Source organism: Sminthopsis crassicaudata, chromosome 2 (genome assembly GCF_048593235.1).
Source record: "Sminthopsis crassicaudata isolate SCR6 chromosome 2, ASM4859323v1, whole genome shotgun sequence".
NCBI classification, from domain to species: Eukaryota; Metazoa; Chordata; class Mammalia; order Dasyuromorphia; family Dasyuridae; genus Sminthopsis; species Sminthopsis crassicaudata.
The window spans coordinates 79943824-79957763 of record NC_133618.1 but is presented as its reverse complement, the minus strand read 5'-3'; the positions used below and the strand labels follow the sequence as shown (position 1 = coordinate 79957763).

General features: G+C 34.0%; 1 protein-coding gene across 4 annotated transcripts in view; it reads left to right on the top strand.

The window, feature by feature from the left end:
* The window catches only part of MAP4K3 (mitogen-activated protein kinase kinase kinase kinase 3), a 166483-nt gene that overhangs the window by 129870 nt on the left and 22673 nt on the right, over nt 1-13940 (top strand). For all 4 annotated transcript variants that reach the window (XM_074286652.1, XM_074286649.1, XM_074286651.1 and 1 more), the window contains 2 exons: nt 1955-2039; nt 9927-10006. In XM_074286652.1, coding sequence (XP_074142753.1) covers nt 1955-2039; nt 9927-10006 — 165 coding nt within the window. The remainder of the gene's footprint in view (nt 1-1954; nt 2040-9926; nt 10007-13940) is intronic.

The following is a 13940-nucleotide window of genomic DNA, read 5'->3' as shown; positions in this document are numbered from 1 at the left end:
TCTCTATTAATTGTTATTAACAATATGACATTATTCAAATTACTTAACTTTTCTGGCCCTCATTTTCCCCATTTACAAAAGCAAAGGAATCCTTTCTAACTGGAAATCCTGTTATAAACTGTAGAATCTTTCATGCTTCAAAGAGACTAGTCACAGTTTGCTGTTTTGCTTCCCAATACCATAGTCTCAGTATATTTATAGAAATCCAAAGAATTAATTGCTCTCTTAGCAAAATACCTTACATAAATGCATAAATACATGCACACTGAAACACATTTAAGGATGAATAATGTGCTATTAAGATGACCAGAAATATAACTAGTATAGACAAATCTTTTAAGCACCCCATATTTAATCCTGATACAGTTAACCAAATAAGATAAATGCTGATCTAAGCATGTATTTAGCATGTCTAAAGACGTGTAATTAGGATATTCATCTATTTCAAGTCATGTTTGTATGACATAGCACTAATTACTTTAATTCAGAGCTAGCATTTTTTTTTTAGCTATTGCTTTTTATTTTTACATTCAATTTTTAAATATGCCATATATATTTATTTAATCTTCAAGGATAAATGTTGCTTTATTATTTTTTCTAATTATTTTTTTCAGTTATCTTAGCAAGAGCCAACCTTATGGAATAGATAGAAAGCTAGTGTGATGGTTAGGAAGACCTATGGTCAGTTTTTGCTGACACATACTGGCTGTGGGGCACTGGACAAGTCTTTCAGCTTCTTGAACTGTGAATTACAAAGGAAGTGCTGACCTACACCCTTAGAATTTCCTTTACCAGTGAAGTCTTAGGTCTTTCCCTTCACTATCATAAAATAATTAGTTATTGAAATTATGTGATTTCTACAACATAGCAAAAGTTTCTCCTTTTTAAAATTGATTTCCTTCTACCACTTTGTAATAATTATAAATTATGTATTATAAATTTTAAAGATCTTGGAAATATTGTTTATTAGTTGTATGTGAGTAAAGTGAAATTTTAGTTAAACTATTTCAAGTATTTAGCTGGAGCAAAATCATTCATTTAGTTACTAGTATTGAAGAAAAGTATTTGTCCTCTCTTGGGTGTCTCATCTTATTTACTTGCCTTGATATAGCAGTATGATAACTAGTATGTCAGAAGTTATTCTTTCAACTTAGTATAACTTTGGAAAAAAGAGTTTATCTGATCAAATATAATTTTACAACTCTACCCACATTCTTAGCAGTTATTATGAGAAATTAAATTGAGAAATGGTCTGTAAAATAAATGTTGATTGCTATAAAAATAGAACTTTTCAGTTGATGTTTTATTGGATTCTTGACTAACATAAAGCAAAATTTAAATCACAAAAATTGTGTTGGATATTTTTTAGGACTCACAAAGTTTGAAGAACTTTAATCTCATGTAAATTCTATGAAATGTTCTCAGGGAAGCTTTCTAGAAAGAAAAAAATGTAGGCTATATTATGTACAGGAAAACTGTTAAAAAGACACATTTCTCATGAAACTCTGGGAGAAAAATTATTTTCAGTTTTATTGCTTTTCATTTTTCTAACATTTTTAGCTATCAAAATAACTTTACAAGCAAAATAGAAAAAAAGTTTTACCTTTGTGACTTTTCCAAATATCTTAGAATATTATAGTACTTTTCATATTTGTTATTGAGTTAATAAAATACATAAACAAATTATCAGAAGGGAAAAGCTCCTTTAGTCATATTTATTCAGAAAGTCAGAAGAAATAAATATTTCATCATTTGCTTTTTTCTTTCCTCGTTTTCTAACATATTTAAATTTTCAGCCACTAAAACATTTTATGTATTGGCCTTACAATTCGAAAGATTGTCTTATTTGAAGAATTACCAAAAATTCTGGGTGCCTTTTTTAAAAAATAAAAATTAACCATGTTAACCTTTTGCTTAGTTCTTTAAGCATACTGGCTCTATTTTACTTTTTCAGATGGGTGCTTGTTTTTCAAAAGTTTTTAATGGGTGCCCCTTGAAAATTCACTGTGCAACATCATGGATAAACCCAGACACAAGAGGTAAATACTATGTGTATTTGTCATACGGTGATAACATTTTAGTTGAGACATATGAAGCCATTCAGTTTTATTCATCTACTCAATGTATGACCAAAGATAAAAAGTCTTGTTAATATTGCCTTTCATTCAAATTAAGATAATGAAGATCAATTTATGTTAAAATTATAAATTATATGTATCAGTTGTTATTACTACTTTTTCTTATACTATGTAGCCATCTCAGTAGACACTGCGACCACACTCTTAAGGTTTGTGTCCTCGCAGGCATCTAATTTTTAGTTAGTATATTAATGGTCGTAGTCAAATACATTTATTGTTTTGCTTGGCAACTTAAAATAGCCCACATGTTATTTTGAATTGTTTTCCACATTTCGTATTTTATATTCTTTATAATAATACAGCAAAAGATATAAAACAAGTGTGACAACAATATTTTTCAAATTTATTATTTATTTTTAGCCTTTTTTTCTTTAAAAATTTTGAGTTTAAAATTTTCTTCTTCCAACCACTCACCCATACACTAAGAAAGCAAACAATGTGATAACAATTATTCATGTGAAATCATGCAAAACTTGTTTCTATCTAGCGCCATATTTCCCCAAAAAGCAAGAAAAATAAAGGGAGAAGATTGTACTTTGGTTTGTACTCAGAGTTCGGATTGTTTCTGGAGGTGAATAGCATTTTTTCATCATGAGTCATTTGGAATTGTCTTGTGTCATTGAATTAATCACAGCAACTAAGTCTTTCATAGGTGATAATCCTTACGCCATTGTCGTTACTGTCTGTGCACAATTAATCTCCCAGTTCACTTTGCATCAATTCATATAGGTTTTGCCATATTATTCTGAAAGACTCCTCTTGCATTTATTACTTCTGAACACTGCCTTCTTAATATAGGTCCTTTAACCATTTATCATAAATTTGACTCAGTTCTATAGTCAGTATATTATTTTGAGAAGTAAGGACTTTATCAGGTAAACTTGTTATAAAAATCCTAATTTCTATAGTATCTTTTAATAAAACAGCTTCTCTGATTATCCCTTTTAATTAGGTCTACTTTTATTTTTGCTTTCTCTGAGATCATTGATTGATACCCAGCCTTTTTTCTTTTTAATTTCTGAAACATATTAAATTCTATTCCAGTTTTATTTTAACTCTGTGTGTGTCAAGGATGTCTCTTGTAAAGACATATTGTTGGATTCTGGTTTCTAATTGATTCTGCTATCCACTTCCATTTTATGGGTGAGCTCAACTCATTTATCTTCATAGTGTTCTTACAGTCCCATTTTCTTCCATTTCTTTCTTTTTATCCCTGTCCTTCGTAAAAAGTCTATTTTGTTTCTAACTGCTGCCTCCCTTATTCTACTTTCCCTTTTATCTTCTTCTCATACTTCCATTCTTCTCTTATCCTCTTCCTCTCCTCTTTTCCTATTAAGCTATATACAATTATACATAATTGAATGTTTATATATATTCTTCCCTCTCTGAACCAATTTTCATAAGAATGAGGTTCAAGCATTGACTACTCCTCTATCATTCCCTCCCACATAAAAGCTTTTTTTTTTTTTAATATTTTTTTAATGAGAAAAAAATTTTCTCTATTTTACTCCCTTCTTCAAATGCATTCCTGTTTTTCATCCCTTCTTTTTTTTGGGGGGGGGGGAGATCATTCCAAGATAATCAGCTTATATCCATGCCGTTTGTCTTTGTAAACCACTTTGTAAATTAACTTCCTTAATAAAGAAAAAGTTCAGGTTTGCTAAATGGCACAGTGGATAAAGCACCAGTCCTGTAGTCAGGAGGACCTAAGTTCAAATCTAGCCTCAGACACTTAACACACATCTTAGTTGTGTGACCTTGAGCAAGTCATTTACCCCCAATTGCCTCAGCCAAAAAAAACAACATGTCTTATCTTCCCATGTAGGAATGTAAACAGTTTAACTTTATTGAGGCTCTTGGGGTTATTCTTTCATGTTTATCTTTTTATGCTTATGCTTCTCTTGAGTCCTGTGTTTAAGTGCCAAATTTTTTACTCAGCTGTGATCTTTTCATCAGGAACTTTTGAAAGTCGCCTGTTTTTTAATGTCCATTTTTTCCCCTGAAGGATTTATACCCAGTTTTGCTAGATAAGTTCTTCTTAACTGTAATCCTAGTTCCTTTGCCTTCTAGAATATCATTCCAAGGCCTCTGCTCTTTTAATGTGGAAGCTGTTAAATCTTGTGTGGTCCTAATTGTAGCTTCATGATATTTGAGATGGTTTTTTGTTTTTTATGGATGTTTGCAATATTTTCTCCTTGACCTGGGAAGTGTGGAGTTTTGCTTTAATATTCCAAAGAATTTTCATTTAGTGATCTTTTTCAGAAGAATATAAGTGCATTGTTTCAATTTCTGTTTTGCTATCAGGCAGTTTGCCTTGATAATTTTTTGAAGTATAATGTCTAGTTTTTCTTTGATCAGGGTTTTCAGGTAGTCCAATGATTATTTATTTATCTCTCCTCATTACATTTTTCAGGTCTATTGTTTCTCCAATGAAATATTTCACATTCTCTCATGGAGTAATTAATTAGCTTCCTTCTTTTCTGAATTTTTTCCATTATGGCAATTCTATTTTTTATGGAGTTATTTTCTTAAGTATTTTGCATGTGTGTGTATGTGTGTGTGTTTGTCAAGGTGTTAATTCTGTTTTTACAGTTTTCTTGTATCACTCTCATTTCCCTCCTGCTCCATTTTTTCCTCTATCACTCCCCTCCATCCCCAGAGGCAGTTGGGGTCACACAGCTAGAAAGTGTTAAGTGTCTGAGGTCAGGTTTGAATTCAGGTCCTTCTGACTTCAGTGCTGTTGTTCTATCCACTATACCAACTAGCCTTCCTTGGCCCTTCCTGTCACTTTTTTAAAGACAGGTAATAAAAAAGTGATAGGAAGGGCCACTGCTCCCTTGTGGCCAATCCCCAGAACTCCTCCACTCTAGAACTGAGCCCCAGAACTCGGTATGAGCAGTAGAGTTGCCTCACCCAGTGCCAACAAAGTGTCCCCAGTGAGTTCTCTCTGATCAGTTGTCTAATCCCCTTGTTTTGGCTGAGATCTCCCAAAATTGCTGCAGCCATTGTTGCTACTATCACATGTGTAAGTTCCAGATAAGTTTCCACTGGAAATGTCAAAAGCCTGGTATGTTTTCTGAGGGTGGAACAATATGATCCTAACTTTTTGTTGACTCTGCTAGTCCAAAGTTTGATTTGAGGCATTATTTTACAGTTGTTGGAAGAGGGTGGAGTTGTTGATAAAGTTTAACTGTTTTTAATCAGCAATCTTGACTCCACAAAAATGTATTTTTTTATTCAAGCTTATTAGAAAGTCATAAAATAGTTGCAAAAAGCAAACAGAAATTGCTTATATACCATATGGAAAGATAGACCTCCACAGATGATGTAATGAAAGCATTGTTATTTAAAATATTTTAGCATCATAGACCAAATTGTCTTATCTTTCTTTAAATCTTCATGCAATGTGCTGATAGATATAGAGACCTTCTTTGGGTGAATTGTGTTTCATTATTGTCACATAGTGAACCAAGTATAGTTAGATAACCTGGGATGTTAAATAGGATCTTGTTGTCCTTACACTGTTTGTCAATAGTTGGTCTAAAATAACTTAAAAACTAGTCTTTAGAAGCAGTTTTAATCACTAATCTGTCATTATTTGATTACTAAAGAACTGACAGCATTAAGTGGAGCATAGGAATTTTGAGACCTATAGATAATTATTAGTTTTAATTTAGAGGACCCTTCTGTATTACTTCTCAATACTTTCTCAAAAAGTATTGTGCAATCCTTAGACACGTGAAATCCAAACTGAGTTCTGAAAGGCATCCTTTACCAGAATAAGTTTGTTTCATCCACATTAAAAATTTGATCAGTGTATATAGTTACCTTGATTATTTTCTTCAAAACATCATAATATTTATTGGCTGCAACTTTACCCTCACTGGCCAATTTTCTGATAATTTTAATATTATACACTTGAACTTGATTTTTGAAGCTATCAAAGCAACTTTTGCAGCAAATGTATTTACTTCATTGCTGTATCTACGGCAATGTCTACTTCATTTCTATTTTCTTTCACTTGCCTTAAATAAATTTGAAGCTTTTATGTGAATAGCTGTTTTCCAAAGAAGAAGACATTTTTTATAGCAGTCTTCAATCCATGTGGTAAAGACACTCCATTTCTGTCACTTATCACACTTCTGTTCTTTGTAGTTGTTTGAAAACCACAGAAAGCTGGTGCAACTTCATGTTTTTACTGTATTTTGCTTGTGTGTTTTGTAATATTCCATACTGAAGATTCAGACAGCCAATATTTCATCCTATTTCAGAGTTACTGTGACCATCTTTGTACCGTTCAGTTTTGTCTTATTTTTATAAGTATATTTTAGAGGTTGGGATTGTTCTCAATACTGAAGTATTCTTCCATGTATCTATTTTAATTTTTTTTAATTACATATACAACTCTTATAATATGGTATGCACATGTGATGATAGTCAAATATAGATCAATGACATAATTGTTAAAAATCCTCAACTAACCCTCAGTATATCGCATTAACTAAGTTTTGGCTTTCCTTAAATATGATCTTGTATCATTTCATAGTTCTCATTAAATTAATTGTGACCTAGCTGTATAATAAAATCTGTCATCTCCCACCCCACCCCCACTTAATTTTCTCTTCAGTAAGAATCTGTGAGTTACCCTTTAATTTAGCTGCAGTTAGATTTTTTCTTCCCCTTTAATTTATGGCAAGAATGTCAGAATTGATAAAAATTCTGTTCATCCTTCTTGGACAAGAATCTAACATTTAGAGTACTGACAAATGAGTTAATGTTTACAGACAATTTAAAAACACTTGATTTTTTTTTTAGCATCTACTGTCTCCTTAGGTGATCCTCTGCCACTGAATTACAGAACTATAAAGAAAAGTGGCAGAAGATTAAAAGCTGGTCTGTATCTTACATTTCCTGGATTGCCTTGGCAAAAGAATTTAGTTCCAATTGACCAACTTAATAATGGTGAACCTGGTCATCAGAATATAGCTATCAAGACCATAATAGAATTTGTTAGAGCTGATTAAAATCACTTTTGTGCATTGCTGGAAGGAGTTTGGTTCGGTCTGTATCACTCTTGTATTCTCACTCCTCTTCCTTTTGCTGCAGCCCCACTCCCTTCAGGACCTTATATCTTAAATAGCTCTAGAAAGCACATCAGACCAAATTCTGAGAACTACAAAAAAATCACAGTGACCATGTTTCCATAATGGGTCTATTTGCAGAAAGAGGGAGTTCTACAGACACTGCCCATGGGATCTGGTCAGAAATGTGCCCCTGAAAGCATTCCAATATTTAGAGGGGCTGTGCACCAGAGCAAGAAGTGGTGGTAGATTCTAGAAAGACCTAAACTTTGCAGAAACAGCTGCATTTCACAGATCCAGGGTTGACATGGTGTTATGTTTTCCAGGGTAAAAACCAGTTTGTGGTACCTAGGTTCTGTAATATATCAAGGAATAAGTTAAGAATATAGCTCTAACAAAGTACAGTCAGGAAGTAAGTTTTTTTTAAATGAGCAAACAAAAAAAGAATCTTATCATGAATAATTTTTTCAATGAAAAGGAAACACAATGGGTGGACATGGAATAGTGATACCAGTAATGGTAAGTATGGGCCATAATGACTGCTGTGGGGATGAGAATCAGAGCACAAGAGGTGTTCTGACTATGAAAATGAATGTTACCGCCCCCTGAGATGACACGGAAAGATAAAGCATCATACGTTCCACAATGAGCTCCATGCGGCACCTGAAGAGCACTCTGTGCTGTTCACAGAAACTTCTCAGGGCCAAGCAGAAAAAAAGTGGCGCGGATTAAGTTTGAGATTAACAGTACCCAGCCATGGATGTGGCTGTCCACACTGTGCTGTCCCGTCATTGGCCTCTGGTCATACCACTGGTATTGTAATGAACTCTGGTTGTGGCTGAGTCCCATCTAAGGAGGTTACACCCCTCCTCACGCCACGTTCTGACAGACTAGCTTGGGAAAGTCGTAACCAAGAGAGGGTATAGTTTCACTGTCGGAGCTCAGAAGAAAACACATGACATTAAAGAGAAGTTGAGACATAGCCCTAGACTTTAGAGAAGGAAAATGCCCATGACTGTTTTCTGAAAAGGGAAGAAAAGCTATGATAGGTGACTCTTTTCTAGCAATCTGAAGCATAGAATCCTGCATAATCTATGAAACTAATAATTCAATCATGAAATGAGGTGCTGACATCCATAAGCATTTGTGTCCCCAGGCATTGGTGACTACATGCAGATGGAGATTAGAGTCCTAGCCCCAAGCATAGTGAAAATTGCTGTTACTGCCCCTCGGAGGGCAGATACACTACCCTGTCTCTACAGAAAGTTCCATCCTGGCCCCTCTCCAGCTTCCAGCAGATGGGGATCCACAAATCTGGGGCCCTCCATTGTCCAAATGGACTGCTTATGTCTTTTTTTCTTTGTCCAAGAGTATAGGTGATAATTGCCCAAAAAAGAGAGGGAGATTGGCGGGACCATATTTGGTGGGGATTATGTTTGTTTTTTGGCATTTGACTCAGGATTTAAAAACTGAAATAGTGAAGTTGATAAGCAGTGCAAGTTCAAAGGAAACATCCCTAAAGTTCTACAGTATATGTTCAGGACTCTTGACTATACATTTTTCAAAATAGTCATTTCAAATACATTGTTGCAGAAAGTTACTTCCCTATGTAAAGGCTGCCCTACACAAAGGAGTTAAAATCCAGACAGAGGGGGGAGGATGGGATTTAGGGATGCTTAGAAGTAAAAATAGCCCTTCCAAAAAAATAGTTTTTTAGTGTCTTCACCTTAATAGTGTTCCTTTTTTTAAATTGTCAGAACCACAGAAACTCCCTACTTTCCCTTCCTCCAAAATGGATGTGAATGAAGGCTTTTTACGGTCTTTTGATATTTCCATGAGATTGGTGCCAGTATTTCAGGAGGAGCTTAAAAGTTATACTCTATAAATGTGATGTGATACTCTTGTGCTTAAAAGAAAATGATTAGAAAAGTTCAGAAAAATGTGAAAAGACTTGAGTGAATTAATTTATGAAATACAGTGAGCAGATCCAGAACAGTTTATACAATGACAACAATATTGTGAAAGCAAATAAATTTGAAATATTTAACAGTGCTCATCAGGGTAATGATCAAATATGATTCCAGAGGACTTATAATTGAAACATACTATCCACTTTCTAATAAGAGAAGAGGAGGGCAGAGTACAGAATAAAACTTTTTTTCTTTTTGATGGTGGCCAATGCAGGAATTTGTTTTGCTTAAGTATATATGCTTGTAACAAATGTTTGTCTGTTGGTGGGTTTGGAAGGGTAGGAGGGAGAGATGGTAGATTTCTGATGAATGAAAATTTTTTTTAAAGAAACAAGTAATTCCATATTATTTTGAGTTATAATGGAATTTAATAAAAAATTTTTATTTACTTAATTTCTTTGTTTTTTTGTTTTGTTTTTTTTGAAACTTGTCATAAGGGTGAAATACAATTAGAAAATGAAGCTATTTGATTCAAGCAGTTTTAAAATACAGGTTTATAAACATCTCTATTGGAACGTAAATTCTAGTTTGAGTTAAAATCAAACAGTGGATTTATTGAATGTAAATCACTACTAATTAATAATAATACTCATGTTTTCACCCAAAAAATAGGGGAAACAAAAAAGTGGTGTTGGCTTATTTCAGTTTTTAGTATGTAGACATCTTTAAAAAGAGTTTTGTATTTATATAAATTGATCTCTGTAGCAGATTATTTTTGTTTTTCTATCTTATTGCAGATCAGTATTTGATATTTGGTGCTGAGGAAGGGATATATACCTTGAACCTTAATGAGCTACATGAGACATCAATGGAACAGGTTAGTCATTTTGTTTTACCTCACTTGAAAAAAGTATTGAGCACCTACGTGTCAAGCTTTGCATTAGGTGCTGGAGACTCAGAGAGGAAAACAAAACAGTCTTTGCTATCAAGGAATTCTTCCCATAGCTTGATAGGACTTGTCAGCGTTTCAGCTCTGTTGGTGCATTCTTAAAAGACCACAGAGTTACCTCCCTACTGTGAGGCAGCAGCAGAGTAGAACCGGAGCAGTGGAGAGTGTTTTCTGAAAAAGGGAGAAGGATAATCAAGGTAACAAGTTCACAGGAAAATTGAGTAGACTGAGGCAACATAATGAATACTTCTTTACTGTTTGCCTACTCATCTGATAGAATTATCTTATTTATCATGACATTGCTTTTTCCTCTATTACTGAAGTTTCTAATTTATATTTCAAGGAATTGATAAGAGCAGTTGCTACTTTACATTTTAGTACATTTCTTAAACTATCTAAGTAAAGTTATTATACTCTGAAAAGCAATTCTTGTGATAATTGTTTCCTTTGTACAGTTTTTTAAAAATCTCTTGATATATCCATTATTTTTACATTATTTTCATTTCTCAGTCTATCTCCCTTCTGTTATTCTCAGAGCTGTCACTTAAAGAATTAAAAAATAAAGAAAAGATAGTTGATCAAAACTAACAAATTTGCTGAGCCTCACAGTATTTACTACCCATACTCCCCAACTTCTGTAAAGAAAATTTTCTCCCCTCTTCTTTGGGTTAAAATATGGTCATAATTTACACAGCATTCCATAACTTTATTGTTGTTGTTCTTTAGATTGATACTGTTGTCATTGTATTGATTGTTTTCATGGTTCTCCTTATTATCTGCTCCATGTAGGAGGTAATGCCTAGAATCATTTCTTATTTGCGTTTTGAAACAGGCTTTTATATGGCTATTAAGAATTTGCTCTTCTTTTGAGAGCAATTTCAATCACGTCCACTGGAAATGGATAGTGAACCTATATATTTTTATCTATTACCTGCGGCATCTTGGATTTCAAATCTTTATCAGTGCTAGTTGTCATTTTCTCAACTTGTGTTATCCTAATTTCATTTTGTTCATGCAAAAGCTTTTCAATTTCAAAATCAAAATTAATCTATTTTATGTTTTGTTGTCATCTATTTTAAGGATTCTCTTCATTATTTCTCAGGAAGTACCTGATCTGGTTCCTTTCCCTCTCCATACTGCTTCCTCCTCCAACTTCTTCTTGCCTGCCTTTCTAAGCAGGTATATGATCCAGAGGGTAGATATAGTACTGGATCTAGTCATGGAGACCCGAGTTCAAATCTGGCATCAAACACTTTTTTAGTCCTAGGCAGGTCACCTGTCAGCCTTAATTTCTTTAAATATAAAATAAATGGTGATCATAGTGGCCCTTATAACGGCATGTTCTTTCACCTTCTTTTCTTTCTCTTCCTCTTTAATATTCAGGTCACATTTTCATTTCCAACTTATCATGAAATACAGCATGATCTAAACTGAATTTCTGCCAGTCTGCTCAAATTTATTCACCAGTTCTTGTCAAGTAATAGATTCTTTACTTATGATCTTGATCAAGACACCAGGAGACAAAAATGAGGAAGGAGACTATTCTAGACATGGGAGTCAGCAAGAAAAAATGGGCAGAGTAAGATATGGGAGTGTCTTAGTCATTTATCTACCAGAAGCCCAATGTCATTGACAGTAACACTAGAAAGATGGAGGGGGCAAGGTCATGAAGACTTTGAATGTCAGACAGCATTTCGTTTGCTCCTAGAGGCAATAGGAAGCCATTGGTGATGAAATCACTGGGTGACATGATCTGAACTGGCTTTTGGGAAAATCCATTCACTGACTGAATGGATAATCCTTGGAGTAGTCAGACCCAGAAGCAGGCTTCTGCAATAGCATACAGGGTGTCCTGAGGGCCTGCCATAGCATAGTGGTACTGCCAGAGAGATGGGGGCATGTTTGGAAAATATTGAAAAAATAAAACCAATAGGCCTTGGTCTCAGCTTGGGTGTGAGAGGTAAAAAGTAGTAAAGAATCCAGGATGATTCCTAGGTTGCAAGTCTAAGGGACTCAAAAAAGTGATGTTGTCCTCTATAGCAATAGGAAAGGTTTGGGAGCAAAGATAATGAGTTTTTTTTTGAACATAATGTGTTTAAGATGCTTATTAAAAATCCAGTTGGAGATCTGAAAGGCAATTGGAGATGTGAAATTCTCAGTCAACAGATAAATTGGGGCAAGATGAGTATATGTGAAAAATCATCAGCATAGCAATGATAATTAAATATATGGAAGCTGTTCAGATCACTAGGTGGAAGTAGAAGAAAAGGACAGAACCCTTAGGATTCTGTACCCTATATCAAGTAGCAGCTAGATGGCTCAGTGGAAATCAGGAGGTCCTGAGTTATTGAGGGTTTTACTTTTCCTCTTTTACTCTGTTATCCAACCAAACTAGCCTCTCATTTCAGTGCTTTGACCCTGTCTGGTTTTCTCCCCCCTACCTGGAATGTGCTCCCTTAACTCCACCTCTGAGTTTCCCTCTTCCTTTAAGATGCTGCTCAGGCACTTTCTTTGGCAGGAATCCTTTCTTGCTGTCCTAAAATGCTAGTGCCTTCTCCACAATTACCTTGTATTTAAGTATATTTATATATATATTTGTATTCATTAGCTTTCTTTTATGCCATAATTAGAATGTAAGTGTCCCTAAAGGTAGAGTTTTTTTTTAATTCTGTATACTTAAGTCCCTGGTGCTTAATCTAGCATCTGGCACTTTACATTGATGGACTGATGTCCCCAACATACCTGCTCTTCATCCAGACATACATTTCCATAGAGGGTCCCACTATCGTTATGGATACCACCCACAAAGATATAGGAATTAAAGCATTATCAAGTGAGCACAACCAGGAAAACAATATGGACAATTGCAGCTGTGTAAAATGGGAACAACATAACACAGGGTGTTCCAAAATTGTCCTGAAAAGAAAAAGGGAAGAAAAAGGGAAGGCACTGCCCTTTTATTTTCTTTTCAGAGTGAAGAGAAAATTTAAATATGTTGATTTTTCTAGACAATTTCTAGACATAATAGTTTCCCTGCTACTTTCATACATTCCATGTTTACCACAGCATTCTTAGATCTTGATAATGAATTATTACTGGAAATTGATTTTGATTCCATGTGTAGTTGATCAGCAAAAGTTTTTAATTTCATTTTTGATTAAGACAAGTATAATTTTCTGATATAACTTTGATGTACATTAATGTTTAATTTTTTAGTTATCATATTAACTTTATGCCTCTCTGTTTAATTTGTAAAGTCATATACAACTTGTCCCCAAACTATCTAACCTCCCCTTTTTTTCATTTTGTCATACAGCCAGACTAGCTGTTTTTCTATCTTTAAGACACCATTTTCCTTCTCCATACCTTTGTCTTTGCTATTCCACTTGCTTGGAAGGGGCTCTTTTCTTACTTCCCTCATAGAACTTCCCTTAAGTTCAGGTGCCATCTATATCAAATCTTTCCTGATTCCCTTGAAATTTTAATACTTTACTTCCTATATTACCACGTATTTGGCTGTTTTGTATGTAATTGTACTTAAAAACTTGTTGGTTTTGCTTTATGTTTTTATATGTACTAATCTCTCTATTAGAGTATAAATAAATAGGTTTTGTTTCCTTCTTTGTACCTGTATCCCCATTTCCTGGCACAGGGTATTTAATAAGTACTTATTGATTGATTGAGCACTATTTTCCCCTGGATCTGTATTAACTAATCTCAGTAATTCAAAAATTAATTGGATATAAATGTAAGTCATAGGTTATACCTTTTAAAAATTTTTTGAAGTTGTCTCATTGATTTGAAAAAGCTATGTGTATGTGTGTGTGTGTGTGTGTGTATGTATATATATATATATATATAT